The 23,193-nt window shown below is 41.5% G+C and overlaps 1 protein-coding gene across 3 annotated transcripts in view; it reads right to left on the bottom strand.

Moving 5' to 3' along the window:
• The window catches only part of MAP2K4 (mitogen-activated protein kinase kinase 4), a 136,797-nt gene that overhangs the window by 57,608 nt on the left and 55,996 nt on the right, over positions 1-23,193 (bottom strand). For all 3 annotated transcript variants that reach the window (XM_055305834.1, XM_055305833.1, XM_055305835.1), the window contains one exon: positions 7,231-7,405. In XM_055305834.1, the coding sequence (XP_055161809.1) occupies positions 7,231-7,405 (175 nt within the window). The remainder of the gene's footprint in view (positions 1-7,230; positions 7,406-23,193) is intronic.

Genomic DNA, 23,193 nt, shown 5'->3' on the forward strand with positions numbered 1-23,193 from the left:
CCAGAAGTACACCTGTTCATTAAGGATTCCTTGCTAAAGAACCCTCCTAAGGTTAGTATCTGTGAATAAAAGATGAAGGGGAGTCCACGGTCAATCAGTAGCTGACTTCAGGCCAACCTAAATCAGTGATGTGGGGGATAGGAGAGCAAGGATCACACTCAGATCCCCAAGTGCCCCCCAGTGGATCCTCACAAATATGCTGCTTTCCCAGAAGAAATGTGCAGAAGTCAGTTCTAATACAAAGCTGGAAAACCCCAGAAACCACTGCAGCACATCAGTATGCTATTATCGCCTTCCTCTAGGATGCAGGAAATCTCAGGCATTCTTATGTTCTTAAGTTCAAAACAAAGATTCTCTATCCCACAGATGCAGCAAGACTCATCCCTGCTACACAGGTTCATCCTTAGCTGCTAGTCTTCTAGACAAATCACATACAAAAATGCTCACTGTTTCTGTCTCACAATGCCATCACTAATGAGGTCAAAGCAGATAGCAACATTAGCTGAAACAGTTTAAAAAGCCAAGTATTTGGAATGCTGATCACAGATGCAAAACCGGTTTTCATGTCAAAGAGTAGCAAATCAAAAGTGTCTGTTAAATCAATTGTTTTAAATTATGAAGACATGTTTCCACTAAAGCAGGAAGAAAGAATACTGATTCTTAATTGCAAAATCATGCAGGTCTTTAGAATCAATTTAATGAATTCTCAATTGTATCTTAATCAAATTAATTAACAGTAGTACCTCTTATTCTCCTCACTGAGGATACTGAGGCCCATTTAATACCTTCTGCATAGGCTCTGTTATGCATCATCAGAAAGTTTGGGAGATCAGTCCCAAAACATATGGCGTATTTATTACATCATGGGCAGAGCTGCCTGAGGGCAAAGTTAATGGGACAAGCTTGATATGTCTTGATTAAGGATGGTATCATCATCTTTCTCTTTACTAATTACATCATCCATATACAAAGGGCACAATCTTAGCACTAACATTCTGCAAGTGCCTAAAGATCATAAACGACAGATCAGTACCCGTGACACTAAAGTGAGATATGAGAAGAAATCTGATGTATAACCAATTTTGGAGGCATGGCGGGAAGACAACAACAAAAATCATATAAAATATGGGGTCAGATGATCCTCATTTAGAGTGAGGTGTGATAAGGTTTTTCTCCAAATTACTACTAGATAGGCTGAGGTATAGATCCCAAAGCTCTTCTTAGAGTTCATGTCCTATGAGCAGGCAAGGTTCCCATCTCCTATCCTTACACCAACCAAAATAGTACTATTTTGTCTATATTATTTATTAGGGTCTACATACAATTTCATTAACAGAAAGAGTCTTCAGTGTGAAAACAGGAGAAAAAAAAAACAAAAACAAAAAACAAAAAAAACCCACACATACAGAGGAGTTCCAACTATAAACAAGGGACCTGACTTCAAAACCAAGGCTGACGGGAGGACAGCTCTGCCACATTCTTTGGCTCTGCCCAGTCCTGGAAGCATCCACTTACTTTTCATCTGCAACACCACAACGTTCAGGTGACTTTAGGAAGCATACAATAATATGGTTCAGCCAACTACGGATTTCTTAATGAAGCCACATGGTCTAGCCAATTAAATCAGAGCGGAAGGTGTTGGAATCTAGTCTCAATTCAAAACCAGACAGCCGTGACTTCTGTGTCCCACAAGTGATCTGGAATATCAAACATGAGCGCTCTGCCCTTTCAAAACCCAACAAGATTGCCTAACAATGCACTCTATACCATGAGAAAGGAGCTTTTCAAACTTAAGGCCACTCCTGTCAACTATCTTTCCAGTGTTTTCAGAACAATGTGCAAGACCAGTTTTAAGGACTCAAATGAACCTCGTCCAATAAGGCTCACAGTTCCCACCAAAATCATTCAGTCATGGAACTTCTGGTAGAAATGGCAAGGTGTCTGCAGTGGCAGGGAAAATGAGCAAGCTGTCCTTTGCCGACCCCTGCGTTCCTATACTTGCAGCACTGTCTGCCTCAAGATGGAAGCCCCCCACACTGCTCAGGCAAGGGCTGAGCTAGGGGCTGCTGGTATGGGTGGGTGGAGGGCTTGGATACTTCCCCTCAGGGCAGGAGGATTAACCTAAATCTCAACTACAGATCAAGGCAGGCAAGATCCAAATACCAAGGAGAGGCAGGATTGCAGGAATCAAAATCAGGTTACCAGCCCAGGATGAATCAGGAGCCCTCAAATCAACACAACAGGAAAGTTAGAAGAGTAGAGAAAAACCCTTGAGGGTTGAAGTAATAAGACCAATAAGGCCCATGACCAAGAAAGGGAAATCACCTAAAACCCTTCACCCCGCTAACCAGGCTGACCAAAGCACCTAGGCTGTCTCTTTGATTATCACACATGACTTCTCAAGTAGAAGACTGAAAGCTCATCTGTAAATATCAATTGTGACAGCCTCAATGTGACACCTGCCCATCCCCACCCACCTGCCCAACATCAGTTCCACTCGCCCGTGACATGACAGCTTCAATCCAGGGCCACCCCTCTAAATATCAATCCCACTGCCTTCCATCTGTAGGGGCATCCATTTCATTCCCTTCTATTCCCTCTCATCTGCATTCTTTTCTTTTTTTTTTTTTTAAGATAGATTTATTTATTTATTTATTTATTTATTTATTTATTTATTTTATTATAGACACACACACACACAGAGAGAGAGAGAGGCAGAGACACAGGAGGAGGGAGAAGCAGGGTCCATGCAGGGAGCCCAATGCGGGACTCGATCCCAGGACTCCAGGATCACGCCCTGGGCCAAAGGCAGGCGCTAAACCACTGAGCCACCCAGGGATCCTGCATTCTTTTCTACTCTCCCCTGCCTACAAGCCTACAGACAGACACATGCATATCTTCAAGAGTCAGTAGACACGGTCTTTGAGGAAACGACAGGGAAGCTGGGAGTCTAGCATGGAGGCAGGATTTATGCCACAGGCAGGGTCAGGTGGAGGATACGCTGTCAAGTCTTGAAGGCTCAGAGTCATTCCTCCCTCTGTTAGCAACCTGTGTCCATCATACCGTTCCATTCCGGCCCAAGGGCCTGGACTGTGGCCTGGAGCCACTCTTTCTAATGCTTTTCTCCTGTGTCCCTGGACTTGCCCTGACATGCCAATTGTGATCATCTGTGGACCTGACTTCACCAGACTTTACTTCCAGATCCTGAATTTCTCTGACCCTAGCCCAGAAATCTAATCCTGACACCTTCTTCAAACATTTGGTGTGAATGTTAGGCCTCTGCTCATTACAATAAACCCTGGCAGGGCGCAAACCAGACACCTATTTTACTCTTAGAGGATAGGGACTGTTCATGTCTAAATTTTTTCATTTGGTGGTTATTCTACCATCATACAAAATGGGACATTAAATAAATGTTATTGGCATGGGATGCTGATCGAAGCCTGACATACCCAACCAGAGTCAAAGGTCATCCTTAATGCAGTTTTAGAAAATCCTATGGCAGGAATGGTTTTGTCCTCGGCAGCCCCGTGACTCAGTCCTTCAAGCCCTTAGACAAGCCAGTCATAACACTCCCCACTCACAGAAGAGTCAGACCTGTTTCCCCAGGTGGGTGAGCCAAAAGGTCGGAATTTCCCACATCTTGGGTCCTAATGTAGAGAACCTCACTGGCAGCTTGAAGAACTGTCCTCGGGCCAAAGGTCATGAGATCTTACATATGCTGTGTGCTATCTGGCTGAATCTGATTTATTACATCCTGATTTTTAAATATGTCTTAGAGATCATTGTTTCTGGTAATTAACAAATCATCTTTCTAAGCCATTTCTCATGTGTGGCAAAATAAATTTGGGGAAGGGCTCCCTCAAAACTAAAAATGAGGAGGAATAATAATAAAAATCAGGCTGATACTGCAGTTCAGTTTTGTAGATACTGAAAGTAAATCTTAAGGGTAATTTATTTCCAAGGTAAGCTTAATATCTAATACAGTAATCCTTGACATTAAAGTGCACATTATAAAACACTATATAGAGGTACACTTCAAGTGCATTTCTCAGTTTACCAACAACAATTGGAAAACTCACAAGAGCATGAACCAGTCTCCCACTCTTAAATCTCTATAGTCCTTGTCTCAAAGCTAGACACGGCGAGTGCTTAGTCATCATGCTGTCTACATGGAAAATGTCAAATCGAACTCCTTAATCACACACTGACTCTGTGTGTGTGTATTTATCAATCTGGTCTGTGTGCCTACATGACAAAAGAACAAACTCTAGAGTGTGACAAAAGGCTAAGCTTTTTCAGAGAGATCAAGATACGCATTTAAAAATCGTAGTGGGGGATCCCTGGGTGGCGCAGCGGTTTGACGCTTGCCTTTGGCCCAGGGCGCGATCCTGGAGACCCGGGATCGAATCCCACGTCGGGCTCCCGGCGCATGGAGCCTGCTTCTCCCTCTGTCTGTGTCTCTGCCTCTCTGTCTCTCTCTCTGTGACTATCATGAATAAATAAATAAAATCTTTAAAAAAAAAAAATAAAAAATAAAAATAAAAATCGTAGTGGATGGCATTTATGAGTCACCAAATTGGTATCAAACTTTAATGTCAGGATGCCTGGTGGCTCACTGGTTGAGTGTCTGTCTGCCTTTGGCTCAGGTCATGATCCCAAGGTCTGGGGATCGATCCCACATCAGGCTCCCCCGCAGGGAACCTGGTTCTCCCTCTGCCAGTGTCTCTGCCTCTGTGTGTGTGTGTGTGTGTGTGTGTGTGTGTGTGTGTGTGTGTGTGTGTGTCTCATGAATAAATAAAATCTTTAAAAAAAGAGAACTTTAATGTGTTTAACTTTAAGGAAAAAACCCTCTTCAAGTATTACATGATGTCATGGATACTTGAATACTTGTCACTGGAATCCAATGCTATCATTACCCTCCCTGCGCTAAACTAAGATGCTGACTCAAGAAGTCAAGGTGATAGGGACACCTGGGTGGTTCAGTGGTTGAGTGACTGCCTTCAGCCCAAGACGCAATCCTGGAGTCGCGGGATTGAGTCCCACATCGGGCTCCCTGCATAGAGCCTGCTTCTCTCTCTATGTCTCTGCCTCTCTCTGTGTCTCTCATGAATAAATAAAATCTTAAAAAAAAAAAAAGATTTGGAATACTTGTTACAAATTTATTTAAAAAAAAAATTCAAGGTGTTAAAAGTAGACAGTATCAACTGGCAGGCACAGGTGTGACAGCTACCAATCCATAGGTCCCATGACCACCTCAGAAGTACTTCTGAAGAGCTGGGCTCTTTGAAGGCATTCCGACAGGACTCTCAAAATAAGGTCAAATTATAAGTGGCAGACAATAATTTCCTATTATTCACTCTTAAGTTCATTCAAATTTTGAGTCAGCATCACACAGTTCCAAACGTTATCAAATTAAGAAACACTTTTTTCAAATCACAATGAAGTACCTTCTTTACCTGAAACCCTACTGACCACAGCTCAAGTCTATCCAGATGACTAAAACAGATTATGATGTTGATCAACATAGTCAAGCACAGACTGAAAAAACTAAGATGTAATTATTTAAAAGTTATTTCCCTAGTATCTGGAAGAAAGTTTAGAAGTTTAGTTATATATGCTACCTCTCCCTTAAGACCTAGCCAAGTAAAGGCAGATATTGCACGGATAGTACATTAGAGCAATGCAATCCTCATCCAAAAAAATCTCAATAAAGTGACTTTCCACTTACACTGCACTGGCACAAAATAAAAATGGAGGAATCATTTCACATTCCAAGAAAAACACTGTTTTATTTCAACAGACAATCCGAAGCAGAGGTCTTAGCCTGTGCTGCTTTAGAGATCCACCAGATATATGCAAAATCTTATGTATGAATGCATCATCCTATGAAAAAAGGCTATTGGTATCAGCATATTGCAAAAGAACTATGACCAACCACAAGGTTAAGAACCCATAAAGAGAAACATAAAATTTTTACCCACCATTCATTTCTCATTAGGTTCATATGCCCCAACAAACAGAAATGCTCAACAATGAAGGAAGCAAAAAGGGTCAGAGTAACATTTTGCACAGGATAAACTCCAATACAGATAGCATTTCATATTAATGTGATACAAATCTGCTCCCAAAAGTCAGTTATGAAACTAAGGCTCCTCCTCTATCAGGCCATTTGACAAACTCTCCAAATAGGGCACTGATGGGGAGATGATTAGCTCTGATGGTCCACAGACCTGTTCTCAATTGGGTAAACTAAGGCATGACTAATTTACCCTGAGAATTTCAATTTGGATAAGGGAATGACCACATCTCATTCACCCTTTATCTTTTTTACACTGACACCCCCAACGCTGTCGATTTTCCTGTGCCATCGTACACGCAGAAAACATCTGTTCAACATCTAAACACACAGATGAACACATTACAACCACGTGGCCCCCATGGGCATCGGACATAAATCATTAGTTTGTAACAGGCACCAACATCAGCCTGCCAGGTAGAGTCTATAGGCCCATCTGCATTTCTGGCCATTCTCGATCTTTCTTTCTTTCTTTCTTTCTTTCTTTCTTTCTTTCTTTCTTTCTTTCTTTCTTTCTTTCTTTTTTTTTATTAACAAATTAAGTGGCACGCACGGCACTCACAGCAAGGACAGAAGGCGACAACATTGTCACGAGGGAGGCATTTCAATACAGCGTTCAAACCAGGGAACAGGGCAGTACTGAGCAGAGATGAACTAAAGCAACAGGAGCCGAGCCGGTCAGGACCGAGTAAGGTTGAGGTTAGTGGCAACAGCATGTGTGTGGTTTCCAAGAAACCCTCAGTAAGACTGCTGTTAGCCCTAGCCCCGCACCCTGCCCAACCCAGTGTGCTGCCTCTTCTTCCAGCTCCCCGCCTGGCTCGGCGCAGCACTACCCTGATCCCAGGGCTGCAGCCGCCCAGCCCGAACTCACCTGGGCAGCGGCAGGGCCTGAAGTGTAAAACACGTTAAAGCATCATGCCGGACGTGCGGCCAACATACGCGCTTCGGACACTTGTGTTTCCAGGGCGATAGAGGACGTGCCACCGACAAGACAACCTCGGTACGAAACACCCTCAGGGGGGTTGGAGAGACAGTTTTACAGACACCCGTATGTACCACACAAGCGAAAACAGAACAGCAGGGGTACCACTGCACCAAGAAACTGCCCCCAGTGGATGAAAGCACCAGAAAGAATGATGGGCATCACCTACTTTCACCGCCATTATTTGCCCACTTGGTTTGTGGACCATTTTGTTGACAGAACCATAAGCTCCTCGTCCAATTTCTCCAAGGTCTTTCAAGTCCTCCGCAGTGAAATCCCAGTGCTGCTCAGGGGAGATCTTCAGCTTTCCTGATGATTCAATGCTGTGTGTTCTCAGTCTCTCTCTGTTAAAATATCGGGAAGCAATTTTTCCACATTTTAAATAGGTTTTGACTTTTTTTTTTTCTTATAGCTAGCACTGATGAATGCGTGAGAAAATGTCTTTTTCAAGTTGCTAACACAGTCTGACCTCGAGGTTTGGGGGGTTTGTTTACGTTGTCTTGGTTTTTTACACTCTGAACTAAGAAAAGCCTAAATTTAGGAAGGCAATAAATATAGCTTTAATGAGATTCAGAAAACCAAGTTTCCAGTCATTAAAAAAAGTGATTCTGTAGATAAGTTTTCATTGCCAAATACAAGATCTTTTTCAAACTCTGTAAAACTCCATTATCAAGTGCAAAGTCCCAGGAGCTACAAACCTCACGTCCAAAAAGTTCTATCCTACCTGACCCAACATGAATGACTCTCTCGGTCTTCAATCCTTAGTACAGCTGCTCCTGAACTTTGCTGCACGTCAGAATTACCTGGTGAGATTCTTAAAATCCAGATGCCCAGGTATCATCTCATGGCAATTAAATCAGAGTATTGGGGAACAGGAGTCAAAAAACAGTAGTTGTAAAGATTCTGGGTGATGATTTTAGTAAAGTTTGAGAACTGGCACCTTACCATGCTGCCCTGTTCCTGATAATGCCACGCTGAAGCAAGGGGACAATTAGATGAATAGCCAGCTGGCTTTAAGAGAAAAACTGTCATGTACTATTCAAATCTGAATCTTTCAGCCTAGATACAGCAATGAGGTGAAAAACAAATGATTCATGGACAGAAATCTCGATACAGATTTTCATTAAATAAAAAAAAAAATCTCTGGGCAGCCTGGGTGGCTCAGCAGTTTAGCGCCGCCTTCAGCCCAGGGCCTGATCCTAGAGACCTGGGATCGAGTCCCATGTCGGCCTCCCTGCATGGAGCCTGCTTATCCCTCTGCCTGTGTCTCTGCTTCTCTCTCTCTCTGTATATCTCTCATGAATAAATAAATAAAATCATAAAAAAAAAAAGACAGTAAGTCTTAAAAAAATTAAAAAAAATCTCCAAAACTCCAACCTGGAGATCAAAGTATTAACTTGTAACGTAACTATGCTATGTTTAAAAAAAAAAAAAAAAAAAAGCAAATTCAGTGAAGAATGTAAAGACAATCTCTGTTCTCTTTCTCTTCCTGCCCCCACCCCCAGACATCAATGTGTAGGAAAGAACTTTATCAGACTAGAGTACAAAATACATAAAGAAAAAGATTCCACTGAAGAGCATCTACATTTTGTCAGTTTCATATTAAGTGGTCAGACTCTCTTTAAAATCTGATCTGGTAAGCAAGAAAATTTTAAATGCTTGGGTATTTTATTTTTCTTCTCCCAAAATTTAGAAATGTTTTTTCAGGTTAGTAGAACTGCTTTTTGTAGCTACTTTTAAGGTTCTCAAAATATGCAGAACTTTAAAATCATTTCCCCACAATTATGGTATATACCAGTATTAATAATAACCACGATTCAAGGTTATAGCTCAAAGACTAATAAACTTTATCTAAATAATCACGTAATGAACCAGCATTCCAAATGCCAGAGTCCCAGACCATAAGCCATAATATCAGCTTTTTTTCACACAAGTTCTTTTCTATTTATAACATACTTTCACCAGTCGAGCCCAGTAACTAATTTTCTTAGTAATCTTTTTCATGATGTAGCAACAGTTTAACACAAAGGAGCTCATTTGCAATAATTATTGTTCTATGATTGCTGGCAAGTAAACAGTATCTCTATGGCTCAGCTTAATCACTGGTGAAACATGTAGCACCAGCCAATTGCTGAAGGTAGCTGAAAAAAAGTTAGTTAAAATTATGTGCAAATCGGAAGCAACATTTTTACATTATTCACGAATTTACAGCACGTAGCAGACAGGCTCTAAGATGATCCCCATGAGCTGTACTTCCCCAGGATTCACATCTCTGTGGAGGCTCTTCTCCCTGAGTGTGGACAGGACCTGCAACTTGCTTCTAACCAATAGAATATGACAAAGGATGTCACTCATGGATATACTGAGTTAGATAGCATTTGCTGCTAGCATTCCTGAGAAATGAAGTATCTCACTACTACATAAACCACGGAATAACAACAGTTAAAATGTTGTCTATACCATGAGATCAATTTTTAGAATTATGGAATATCTTGTCTAATCATTTAGCTTACTATAGCTTGCTGTGCAGTTTTTGGATGAGGTTTTTTTTTTTTTTTTTGAAAGTGAGTAGACTGACAGCAAAAGGATGCGAGTTATCTTCCTGGGCTAATGTAAATGTTCAAAACCTGAGTAAGATGACAGACTCATAACTCTGAATATAGAAAAAGCAAATGAACTATACAGTACAGGGGTAAATTATATGGTACATGAATTATATCACAATAAAGCTGCTAAAACAAAAGATGAACAGAAGAATGTGGCTATTACCCAGAGTCCATCTTCTCATTTAACAGAAAAAGTTGTGGAAACCACAGAAAAAAAAACATGCTATGAAGGCTTATTCACGGAGTCCCCACTCACACCAGGCTGGTAATCTTTCCTATGAAACTGAATCCAATTTCAGTTATTGTTTTAATGATCCAACCCTGATGGCTTCCAAAGAAGGACTGGACAGAGATGCAGCACTGTGGTGACCACACCAAGAAGCCTGAGCTGACCCTCTACCATTACACTAGAGCAGTCAATCACTGAGGCAACTGCAGCAAGTGCCCAAAACCTTGACCACAGTTTTTTATCTTGGGCCAAGTGTGTCAAACAGAGTTTAAAGTGCTACTTCTACTCAACAGGGTCAAAGATTCCCAGTCACTTCGTTATTACTTTCTAACCTGAAAATTAGTTCAGCACAACTCCACCAACCTGTAAATAAGCCCCAATGCCTCTGTCTCATCAGTACCTAAGTTCAGCCTACGACCTTTTATTTACTCTTACATTCATCCCTCTAAAATGTATGTTAAGTGTTCCACATGAGCAATTCTTAACTCAGACATCTCTCCATTCAAGAAACAAGCAAGGGACTGAGGTTTCAAGTCTCAAATTCACCCAAATCTCATATAGGAGCACAATCCCCAGACCCGTATCTAATCATGTACACAGAATAGTTCCTACGAAAATCAGTAACATTCTACTCTGGATTTAGAGGTCTTTAATATGAAAACAAGTCTCTGTTGTAATAGGACTTGTAATTAGACTATCAAATTATACACATCCCAGTTAAAAAGTTAGCTATACATTTAGACTTTTTAATGCCTTACAGATCACAAATCTGATTGAAAGGGCACCTCTCTTGGACACAGTATTTCCAACAGCATTTGGCGATAGACATTACCAGGGAAGCTGTTCAGATAGACTGATGTCACAATTAAAATGTTTTCTCCTGTATAAAGGTAAGTAGAACTTTAGTGGCAATAATAAACTTTGGTGAAATCTACAAACACCAACACAAAGGATTAAAACCTTAAAAATAAAAACAAAACAAAAAACCACAATAGACTTAGTTAACTGACTGAAATCAAATTTGGAGAATCAATACTTGGACATGCTGCATCTTACTACCGGATTCACTTATTAACATAAATAGGTTGGGTCCCTGTCCCCTGTGGGTAGTATGCTCACGTTCCTCTTTTGAAGACTCTATTCCCTGGCTCTGTAAAGGGATGCCGCCTGAATGATTGGAAAAAAAAAAAAAAAGAAAGATTTTAGGCTTACCTCTCTCAATTGTTTAAGGAAACACTTCCCCCGCTCCATGCTTCATCTTTCCATGGAGAGAGATTGGGTCTCTCATCTGAGCCCTTACTGACTCACCAGCAAATATGTGAGAAGAAACTGAACACACACTTGGTTCAATTCCTGTCTTTTGAAGACAGCCTTCCTATAGAGAGCATACATATGCTCTGGCTGTCCCCCCACCATGCCTTGTAAGACATTGCCACTAAAGGGATGGGTAAGCCTAATTATGTGAGGCCAAGAGGAGTTAGCAAACTATTCTGGCCTCAAATGCAGAGCTATATTTCCAATTTTATCAAGAATATGATAAATCTGGGGGTGCCTGAGTGGCCCAGTCAGTTAGGCATCTGACTCTACGTTTCAGCTCAGGCTCAGGTCATGTCCCCAAGTCATGGGATCGAGCCCTGCCTCGTGGGGAGCCCTGCCTCCTCATGTGGGGAGTTGCTTGGCATTCTCTCCCTCTTCGTTCTCTGCCTCTCCACCACCCCCCCCACACCCCCTGCCGTGTACATGAGCTCATTCTCTCTCTAAAATAAATAAATAAATAAATTATTTGAAAAAGAAAAAAAGAATACAATAAATCTTATGACCTCCCTATGTCTGGCTCTTGCATCTCTCAATTGGCGCCAAATTCAAATTGAAAGGAGGCTTCTTCATTTTTTATATAAATATAAAACCATATAACCAAAACCCAAGTTTCAAAAAATTTAATAAAGCATTTGATAGAGAAAATGAAATGCAATCATGCAATTCCTAGGGCTCAGAGAGCATAAAACGATTTCCATGTGATCTAAACACTTCCAGGTGCTTCCAGGCACCAAGAATTTCAGAGCTTTGCAACTGACCCTATAACCTATAATCAACTCCCTTTAGACCCCTTGCAGAAGTGCACAGAAGTACAAAAGACAAATATTTTTGGTGACCTGAGTTATACCTGTAGCTTCAAAGTCCTGGCTTATGCCACTTCTAGAAAAAGTTCACCAAGAGTCTCAAGGGCAATGAGGAGATCATGCAGTCTGCTGATGGCAATTTCTGTCCTAAGATACAAGTTCTGTCCTAAACTGAGTAGTTTTCTCTCTAGAGAAAAAAATATATGAACAGTAGAAAACACACTCATGTAGAAGGCTGGAGAAAAGTAAAAAGCAGCAATGTAAAACTGCCTGTAGCTATACTCTTTAGGATAAAAAAGGTCTCCTGACTTTTCATTGGGATATCACTTTCTTCAGAAGAGGGACTGTGTTTTCTCAGCAATAACTTCTAAATCTCTCCTTTTCCCAGTTCTCTATGGATAATTTTATACGGAGTATCCCTAGCTGTATTCAACGAATGCTCCATGAATGCTCCATAGGGTTCTAACTTCAAGGGCCTGATGATCCACCCAGGAAAATGAGTCAGCAGCCCCTCTGGCAATCACTGCCAGCTGTCACCCAACACTCCCGTCCTCTGCTCCTTGCTAAGATCTTCCTTTGCTGGGGCAGAAATATATCCATCTAAATACTATACTTCCCCACTGCTGTGGAATACATTATGTTCCCTCACCCCCCACCCACCAAAATTCATGCCAAAGCCTTAACTCCCAGTGACTGTACTGGAGGCAGGGCCTATAAGGAGGCAGTTAAGGTTAAGTGAAGTCATAAGGATGAAGCTCTGATCTGACAGGATTAGTGTCCTTATAAGAAGGACACCACACAGCTGTTCCCAGTGGAGAATCTCTCCCCCACATTCATGCTCACACAAGGAGGTCACCTGAGCACCTAGCAATATGGCGGCCTCCTACAACACCTACAAGCTAAGAGGAGAATCCTCAGAATGAAACCCAGCTTGTGGGTACCATTGGAAATAAATTTCTGTTGTTTAAACCACCCAATCTGTAGTATTTTGTTATGATGGCTCAAGCAAAGAAACCAAACTTCTTTGCATTTAGAGGCAGTAATACAAATGGAATATTTAAAAGGAGCTGACTCAGTTGGAAGGAAGGTCTTTTTTTTTTCTTTCTCCCTCTTCTTCTTATTGCCTGGAATGTTGGTGATGACTAGAGTTCCAGCCACCCCCAAGGCCCTGGAGAAGGGAAACCATGTATTGAGAATGAAGGAGAATATTAAAGGTCTCTAGTCTAATGACCGTTACAGCAACCCTAGGCCTGCCTACTGCCAGACTGCATCTACAGAAAGAGAAATAAACTGTTTTATTCAAGCCATTATTTGTCATGTTTGTTTATATGCAAGCTGACTCATTTCCAGCTAACACAGCCCCTAACACTATTTTATTTCCCAGAGACAGTCATAGAAGGAGGATTCTAGCATCTGGAAGTGGTGTGGAGGGAGGAACAGGCAGTAGTTTGGTCACCATGATGACTGGAAAGTGCTATGAGCATTTAGTGGCTAAGGGCCACTGATACTAATTGGCTTCAAATCCACAAGCCAGTTACAAACAAGCCAAAAACACTTCTCGAATAAAATCCTTAGCTCTGGTATCCTTGATTTCTTAGGCCCCATCTAAATCTCATACCTTGTCTTTCGTGGTCCCAGAGACCAGCAGTTTCACACTTAGGCAAACAATACACACACAGAGACAGAAACAACTGACACAAAAAAGGAAAGAAAGAGAAAGAAAGAAAGAAAGAAAGAAAGAAAGAAAGAAAGAAAGAAAGAAAGAAAGAAAGAAAGAAAGAAAGAAAGAAAGAAAGAAAAGAAACAACTGACACAGATCCTATGGACATTGCAAATAAGTGGAAAAAGTGTGTTTTTTACAAACACAGGATGATGAGTGGAAAGCTTGGATCTACGTAATACAGACCTTATGAAATTACAATTTGATATAAAGAAATTACTTTTTGAACTCAGGATTATCTTGTTACATGAAAATCTGAAAACTGTAATTCCTGAGCCCACGTGCCTACACTGAAGTCCTTTGTGTACCTTCTTCGATGGCTGGATCCTCTGGATAGAAATGACTGACTTGCCCAGTTACTACTTAGCAAACACTGAATCATCACCACTGGATTTAGCTATCATCCTTTCACTGACACAGACTAATTTATAAATTTCTGAAATCCTACAGATTCCCAAAAAAACCCCAGAAAGTTGTGACATAATGTTCCAGAGCATTCATCAGACTGGGCACTGAGAAAGCTTTATTTCTATCTTAAATGTCTAATAAAGCTGCCTGGGGCTTTGCACATACGTGAGTGGACCTGTTTTTTTGAAGAATTACAGTTGGCACAGCCAAGGTTACCTGGGGTAGCTTTAGCCATACCTTCCACCCCCACCCTTTGCTAAATCCAGCATTTTGTTTTGTACTAAAATTCAGTAGCAGGACAAGTACTCAAATCTTTTTCCAACCAGACCATGTCACCCTAAGTCCCTCTTAAAGCCACACAGGTAAAAGATAAAGGAAAAATGGAAAATTCAATCATAATCCAGAGAAAACCATTCTTTGCAATTGAGCATATTCCCTTTGTATCTTTCTGTACTACATGGATAGCTTATAAAAGGAGATCTCACATCTATTGCTTTATAGACTTCACTTCGCATGTTTTTGGCCTATTAGCCATGACCTGGTCCACATGGTTACTGTCGTGCCACAGAGCCAGTCTGCCCTGAGTCAACAGGCAGCGAGTACTCAACAGTACGAGCAGCGAGTGCCCAGGGAGCCCAGGCAATAGCACCCTTTCCCTCATGCCAACCTGAAAGCAGAGAAGAGTGAGATCATTCTTTTAAGTTACATTTTGATTTCTTACCCTTAGAGTTGGACATTTTTTGCCATTTGATGAACAAGTGTTTCTTCTTTGGTTAACTGCCTGATGGAACAACCCTGAGCCCTCCTTGCCCAGCATTTGTTTTGCTATTGCTGCTTCTGATAGAAGTCCTTTATTAACCTATCAATCAACTCTTGGTCCAGCATTGTAAATATTTCTCCAAGGTGTCATCTACCTCCCCATTCTATTTATGAATTTATACATGTAAAAAATTCAAGGGGCACCTGGGTGGCTCAGTTGGTTAAGCACCCGATTCTTGACTTCAGCTCAGGTCACAATCCCAAGGTTGTAGGACTGGGTCCCATGTCGGGCTCCACACTCAGCCCAGGGTCTGCTTGAATTTCTCCCTCTCTCTCTGCCACATACTCTCTCCCACATACTCTCTCTCTCAAATAATATTTTTTTTTAATTCAGAAATTTGTATGCTTTCAAATCAATCATTCCGTTCCATTTTTTTCTCTTGCTGTCATGTAGTATCACTTAAGTTCACTTCTGAGTGTGATAATGACTTCATTCCACCACTGCATTTTCAGTTTCCTGGCAATGTCTTCTTTTCTCATCTATCACCCTATCAGTAATCCTGTCCCCTATTTATCCACATTTGCTCTCTCAAGATTTGCCAACCCCCCCCCTTTTTTTTTTACAAACACCGTGACATTTACTTCTACTCTATTAAGAATACTGCAAAAATCATATTCAGAGATGCTCTTTCTCAAAGTCATGAAGATAGTGCTCCCTAGTTCCCTAATTTCTGCAGTCCCATCTCACAAGGAGAATCTGTGTGGTACTTGTGCCTGGGCTACTGCAGAGTATCAGCACACAGACTTATTCTCACACTTGAAACAACTAAAAAAAAAGAAAAAGAAAAAGAAAAAGAAAAAGAAAAAGAAAAAGAAAAAGAAAAAGAAAAAGAAAAAGAAAAAGAAAAAGAAAAAGAAAAAAGACATGGACATCAGACAACAAAGGGCAGTGAACACTGAGAGACAGGAAATACACAAGGAGAGCCCTATAACTGCCCCCCAGCTTCCTGTCTGAAAGGACTCACAAACTTTGATGGGGGTCAGGGGATCTAGGCACATCCTGGAAATATCCTTGTGTTGAGGAGATGAATCTGAGCATCTGAGGAGACCAAAGTATATATAGTTCGAGAGGCAGAGTACCGGGTAAGAGAGAGCCGCACAGAGAACCTCACAGATGTGCACAGAGCCGTCCTTGGTCAGCACACTCTTAAAAGAACTTACACAAGCCTAGGGGGAAGAAACATCCAAAAGGATTAGAGGAAAAATACCCAGGCTGGAGCAGTACTCAACACCCACCAAAACTCAAATGTAAGACCCAAAGAATCCAACTATTTCCAAATAACTTGACCAAAGACCGAAGCTTAAAAATATTTATAAGAATGCAAACAGAGGTGTCTAGGTGGCTCAGTTGGTGAAGCATTTGCCTTTGGCTCAGGTCATAATCCCAGGGTCCTGGGATTGAATCCCCACATGGGGTTTCCTGCTCAGTGGGGCCAGCGGAGCTTCTGCTTCTCACTCTCCCTCTGCTCCTCCTCCCACTCATTTGCTCCCCCACCCCCGCCCTCAAAAATAAATAAAGGGACACCTAGGTGGCTCAGTGGTTGAGCATCCGCCTTGGGCTCAGGGCCTGATCCCAGGATCCGGAATCAAGTCCCACATCAAGCTCCCTGCAAGTAGCCTGCTTCTCCCTCTGCCTATGACTCTGCCTCTCTCTGTGTGTCTCTCATGAATAAATAAATAAAATCTTTAAAAATAAATAAATAAATATCTTCAAAATTTTAAAAAAATGCAGAAACATCCAGCACCCAACATCTGGCCTGCAATCCACAACTCACCCAATATGCAAAGAAGCAAAATAACATGACCTGAGCTGAATAGAAAAATCAATCACTTCTGAGTCAGAAATGACAGGGATGCTAGAATTATAGACAAGGACATTGAAACTGTGATGATTACTGCATTCTCAGTTGTTCAAGAAACTAAAGGACAGAGAGAATGTGTTAAACAGACATGGAATATACAAAAAAGAACCAAATCAAACATCTAGATAGAAAAGCTACAGCAGGGTAGGAGGAATCTTTGGGATGATGGATATGTTCACTATCTTGCATGTAGCCATGGTTTCACAGGTGTGTGCATGTAAAACTTGGCAACTGTACACTTCAACTATGCACAATTTATTGTATGTCAATTATACCTCAATAAATTTGATAGGAAAGAGAAAAAAGAGAGAAAGGGATTGTCTTTGAGCCTCACTCTTCTCCTGTGAGAGGGATTTATCTATCACGTCTATAGTTCAAACCATGTCCATACTTCTAGCCCCCAAGGCTCAGTCTATTACCCATCAGAGCACACAGGACTCCAAAGGCAATTCTCTCTTGATCTCCTTGATCTGGAATACTGTATCTTCAACTGACAGTAGCAAATGTAAGAATGTAATCCTCAATCTATATTGCTGCCACGACTCTTCTCTGTGTCCACCCACAATATTACTCAGAATGACCACACAGCCAGATAAAATGTGCCTGCATCCATCTCCCCTCCCTCCTCCCATATCTTCCCCATAATTATCTTCTGGTAGTTATCAGTGAGGGGAGAGGGCACAAAAGGGGTAAAGGTGCTCCATCTTTGAAACTAACAGCTTCGAAGAGGCCACATTTCTCCTGCAATCTGCAGGAATGATGTACAAGAAACCCTCTAAATTTTTCTTCACTCCTATAGAGATCCTACATAGAGTTTAGCATCAAATTGTCTTAATTTTGCGTTTCATAGATTCATCCTTGTTTCTTAAAAAGTATTTGAGCAGGATGCTGCTACTCTTACATCATTTTGTACTACAAATCTGAAACTGCTTTTACAAAGTCAGAACTTTAGTCCCTGAAGCAAAGAAGGAAAAGTCTTAACTACTTTTCATTCACAACCTGTAACTATGGGAACTGTCACGTAACTATGAAACATTCTTCAGCTTACTTTTATTATTGGAGGGGGAGGATAATATTTATCCAAACAAGTGAATGAGAAAAAAAAATATTTAATAGAAATAAATTTTGTTAACAGACATTTAGGGACACATGCTATTTTATATAATATACTTACCTGAAACCGAGGGCATTATTTCAACATCCCATAATACTTAAGTTTTAGCTTGTATGAACTACAGTCAAACTAGCTTAATTTAACACCAGTCTAAGCTTTAACCTTAACTCATTCTATTTCCTTATGTATACTCTAGATGGCAAGAGAAAAATAAAAGGTTAAAATCTAACTGCAGTTGAATTGCAATCTTTCTGTGAAGCTATTTAAGCTGAAGAATACAATTCAACATGTGTGGTAGTTAATGCGCAAAATCTTCTATGAAAGGGAGCAAGAAGAAAACTTTCATCCCCACAGCTTCCGGATGTCTAAATCTGGTGTTCCAGATGTACCCAGTCACAGACTAACAATGCAATCAGAAAGGAAATAAAGACTTCATCTAGTCTTGTCCTACAGAAAATTTGGCCTGAAAACTCTGGCTTGGGCCTAATGTTCCTCCTTGGTACCCAAGGATGCTGACATCAAGAAACACCCAGTCCATGGCAAATTCCTGAACACAAATTGCCTTTGTGTTTGTTTCTGTACTATATTAGGCCAGTTTGACACTGCTTATTCTTGGTGTACCCTAACGTGGATCCACTTCTAATCATTTTTGCTTAACTTTTCTGATAATTACCTCCATAGGGTCTAAATCAGAGGTTTCCTTTAAGGGGCACAGGTGAGGATATGAACAATAGGCCAGGGTCCTTCAAATGACAGAACAAAGAGGGTTTTCTCTGCAGATCCGGCATCCATGCTGGAATCCTTTGTCTACTACTTGATTCTTCACCTTGGGCATGTATCACTTCTTAAACATTCCCCAACACACCCAGGTATGCTAAAGGAAACATCCCAGGGAAGCAAAGACAGAGGTCTACCCCCCATCACCCCAAGCTTACAAAGGCACTCAGCTCATAGAACACCACAGACCTCTCCTGCCCAGGCCACCAATTTGTATTCTCCCACAATGACACAGATCCCTCCACCCAGAGTCAAGTCTCACATTCACAGCTCTGTCCACTTGTGTATCCAATCCTATGCTGCCACCCCTCCACAGCTTACAGTCTACTTATTTTGAGTCACACATATAGTGCCCACTGTCGTAATCTAGACAAGAATCTAATCCCTCAAAACCCTGATTCCTTTGGCGTCAACTGTCTTTCATTAGAATGCCTATTGGGTTTTGAGGGTAGGTGTCAAGAGACACTGATATAAGGCATTAGACTCCACCCTTCATAAGTTTCCCATGAATATTTGGTCCTTTTTCTCCTGTGATATTCTAGAACCACCTCTACTCTGCTACTTGTGTTCGCATCACAGAGGCCATCTGCTCTGATTTTAACTGTGCCTGTCCCATTCATCCTTGAAAAGTGAGTGTGACACCCTCTCCAGCAGGTCAAGTCTATTGGAGAGCAGGTGCTCCATAGGTTTCCAAAGGACACTTGCCAGGCGCTACCTACTGCTGACATAAGACCGTGGTCTGAGAAGCCAAAACCCAGACCTTCAATACCACATGCAAAGGGCTGAACTGGGGACCACCCCCCCCCCCCCGTGCCCCTTAACAACAGATCTGTCCATTTGGCACCTCAGAAGGTGACCTTATCTTTACAGATATAATTAAGATAAGGATCTTGAGAAAAAGTCATCCTGAATTAGAGTAAGCTCTAAATACAACGGCAAGTGTCCTTTAAGAGACAGAGAAGACGACGGAGACACAGGGGGAGACAGGCAGGGAGACACAGGCAGGGAGCCACAGGGAAGAAAGCCAAGCAAAGACAGAAGCAGTGACTGGAGTCATGCTACCACAACCCAAGGAATGCCAGGAGACACCAGAGCTGGAAGAGGGAAGGATCCTCCTTAGAACCTCTGGAAGAAGCATCACCCCGCCAACACCCTGATTTCAGACTTCTGGCCTCGAAAACTGCAAAAGAAGAAATTTCTGTTGTTTTGAGCCACCAAATCTGTGAGCATTTGTTACGGCAGCCGCAGGAATCCAATAACCATCTAAACCACGAGTCATCAAACTTTTTCTGTAAAGAAACAGACAGTAAGTATTTTAGGCTTTGCCAGCCAACTAACTATACAACTCTGTAGCAACAACACAACCAAACAGGTATGGCCGTGTTCCAATAAAACTTTATTTACCAACACTAGCAGCAGGCCTTCTCTGACTCCTGAGCTATAGTGTATGTACTACATGATCTAAATGACATCTATCATTTAAATGACCTATGTCATACCTATTCCTTTTTCATATCCCTCCTGTTTCAAATTTATAATTATTCTCTGGAAGATTAGAAACTCCAGCCAAGTACCCAAATCATGCAGTTTTATTTCCGGAATTTAATCTCGAGATGTATTTTGGGCTTTTTCTTAAGCACCACCCCCACCCCTACACACACACACACACACACACACACACACACACACACACACACATATCAACAGGCAGTGGAATCAGGGGTCTGATAACACTCCTGAGACTGTCTCATCACATAGGTAAATAAATGCACTAAGGAGGTAGAAAAGCTTGAAGCCTTGGGCATCCCTCCCATCTACATATCCTTCAGCAAGTAACAGATAATTACTTTAACCCATTTCCTCTTCTTGGACATGAGAACTTGATTCCCCAAGCCTGCCTGTGCCTACAGATCTTCCTTTGATAAATAAGTATCTCCTTGTGCCCAGAACCTTCTATTATCTAATTAGCTAGACGTGTGTTTTCTCCCCTTCTTTTATTACCACATTCTTCTTCGTTTATCTTAATCTTGATTTTCTCCCAATGCTATCAAACAAGTCTCTCTCTCCAAATTATTTATTCCTCCTCCCTTTCCCCTAAGCATCCTTGATTTTATCAAGCCAGTTCACTAAAATGCTTCAAGCTGCTGTATGTTCTCCTCAGCATATATCTATATATATAACTCGCAATCCTCCTTAGACAGGAAAATAAACAGAACACATACCCTGCACACCACTGCAACTGTTCTTCTGTGTCCGTACTGTTAGAATCTCTAGATGAATACTGCTTTATGCATCCTTCTGCAATGCAGCTCTGTTAATTCCGGAAATTTCCACAGTAAACCTGGTCTGTCAGTTGCCATGGAAACTGCCTGCTTCCTGGCACTACTCACAAAATGAGTATCTTTGCTAAGATTTAAGATGAGGCAAAAGGATAAACTGAAAAGAAAGGAAAGATGTCCAGAAGAATTGCTCAAATACTCCAAATATAAAATTTCAAATTCTGCTCTTTGTATTCAGTGAACAGGAGATACTAAATACATGAATCTGCAGTGCTCTAAAGCAGTACTGATTTATGAAGCAGAAAGCAATTTTTTACCACTAAGGAAAAGGGGAATATTTAGAGAGTGTAAGATAAGCTTCCTGTTTGCATCTTGCTGTTCCAGACAGCATATTTCCTACGAGCTGAACGTGTGTCAGCTGTACTAAGGGTTTACCGTTAGAACAGTTTTTTCTGGGCTATGTTTCTTATAATGAAAGTTAAGAAAGCTGCCCCAAACCAACAGGTTATAGATTTTCTTAAGATCCTTTCCCTGTTTGGGCCCCAATCTCCACTGGTAGCTAAAACCCTCCCCACTAGTATATAAGAAATCAGATCCCTTAAAAGTGTATCTCAGGAGTAGGAATCAAGAAAGGCACCTTACCAGTACTCTCAGAATATTAGATATAGCTGACCGTCATCCCTCCCACCTGCCCTTGGAAACAAGGCTTGGTTTCTATGACATCACACCTAAGGATCTGCTTCCTACCTCTCCAGCATCTTTGTTTTCTTTGCCTATAGCTCCTCTTCTACTCAACCTCTACATGTTAGATTTTGTGGAGGCTCAGCCCTGGATCCAATTCTCTCATCAAGGTACACTCTCTTCCCAGCCAATGTTAGCATCTACATGTTGACAATTCTCAACACTTAATCTCCAATCTGCCCTGTCTCCTCTGGGTATCAGTCATATTGCCAACACCAAAGTGTGTGCTGTATTACCTCCTTAGCCTAATAGGATATTTCATGGGCATCTCAAATTTAATGTATCTCAAGCTGACCTCTTGCTCTTCTGCGTTCTCACCCACAAATGCTCCACACCCTGTGGTCTTCATTTAAGCAATGGCAACTAAACCCATCATTCAACCCAGAATTCTGGAAGTCACTAAGAATACCTTTCCCTCTCTACCATCCACATTCAAATTGTTACTGACTTTTGTTAATACTACCTTCAAAATTCCTTTGAGACCTGTCCATTTCCCTCTACCGTCGCTGTCATCAACCTAATACCATTATCATCACACCCTACTACCACATAGCCTTATAAGGACTCCTGAATTCCTTTCCTGCCTCCCTCCAATACATACTCTACATGGCACTCAGAATTACCATGCTGGGATGTATCAGATGGTGTCACTTGCCTGCTTATAATCCTTCCACAGCTTCCCGCTCACTCTGAAAGCCACCTCAACTCATTACCTACAAGGCCCCATGTTATCTGGCCCACGACTACCTCTCCACGCATAAATTCACTTTTCCTTCTCCTTCTCTTTATCAAATTGGGGCCTTTTCAGTTCCACAACAAGCTGAAGCTTTCCCACCTTGCTATCTTACAACTTCAAATACATGCTATTCCCTGCACTTGGAACATTCATCAGTCCCTTCCCCAAATCTAGTAAAAACTTGCTCCAGATTCAGAAGCCTTCAAGGACTGCCTCTTTACCACTGCCATTATAAATTATGGTCTCATAGCTGGCCCTCTTCCTTCAATAGCCTGTGTAGTATTTATAATTATAAACACACACACATATTTACTGAATGTATCACCCCTAAACTGTAAGCTTCATGAAGTAGCAAACAGCATCTCTTTTTTTTTTTCAACATGGCATACCCAGTGCCGACCACAATATCTAGCAGATGGTAGGCATTCAACAAACACCTGCTGAATATATAACAGAATATGTAAGGGTTTGGTTTCTGACAGCTATCAAGTCAGTTGCTCCCAAAGTTTTGGTGTACCCCCTGGGCTCTAGGAGATATCCCTATAACTATCCCCGAAGGTCCCCCTTTTTTTGCATCCATTCAAGACCCAAGATATGGAGGAACACACCACTTACCTATGACCTCAGCAGCTACCAGGTCAGGAGAAAAGGCAACTGTAACCATCTGTGTGAACCTGCAATGTTTCTCTGTATCAATGGTCCTCAGTCACAGGCAATTTTG

This window comes from Nyctereutes procyonoides, unplaced genomic scaffold (assembly GCF_905146905.1).
Source record: "Nyctereutes procyonoides isolate TBG_1078 unplaced genomic scaffold, NYPRO_anot_genome, whole genome shotgun sequence".
Lineage (NCBI taxonomy): Eukaryota > Metazoa > Chordata > Mammalia > Carnivora > Canidae > Nyctereutes > Nyctereutes procyonoides.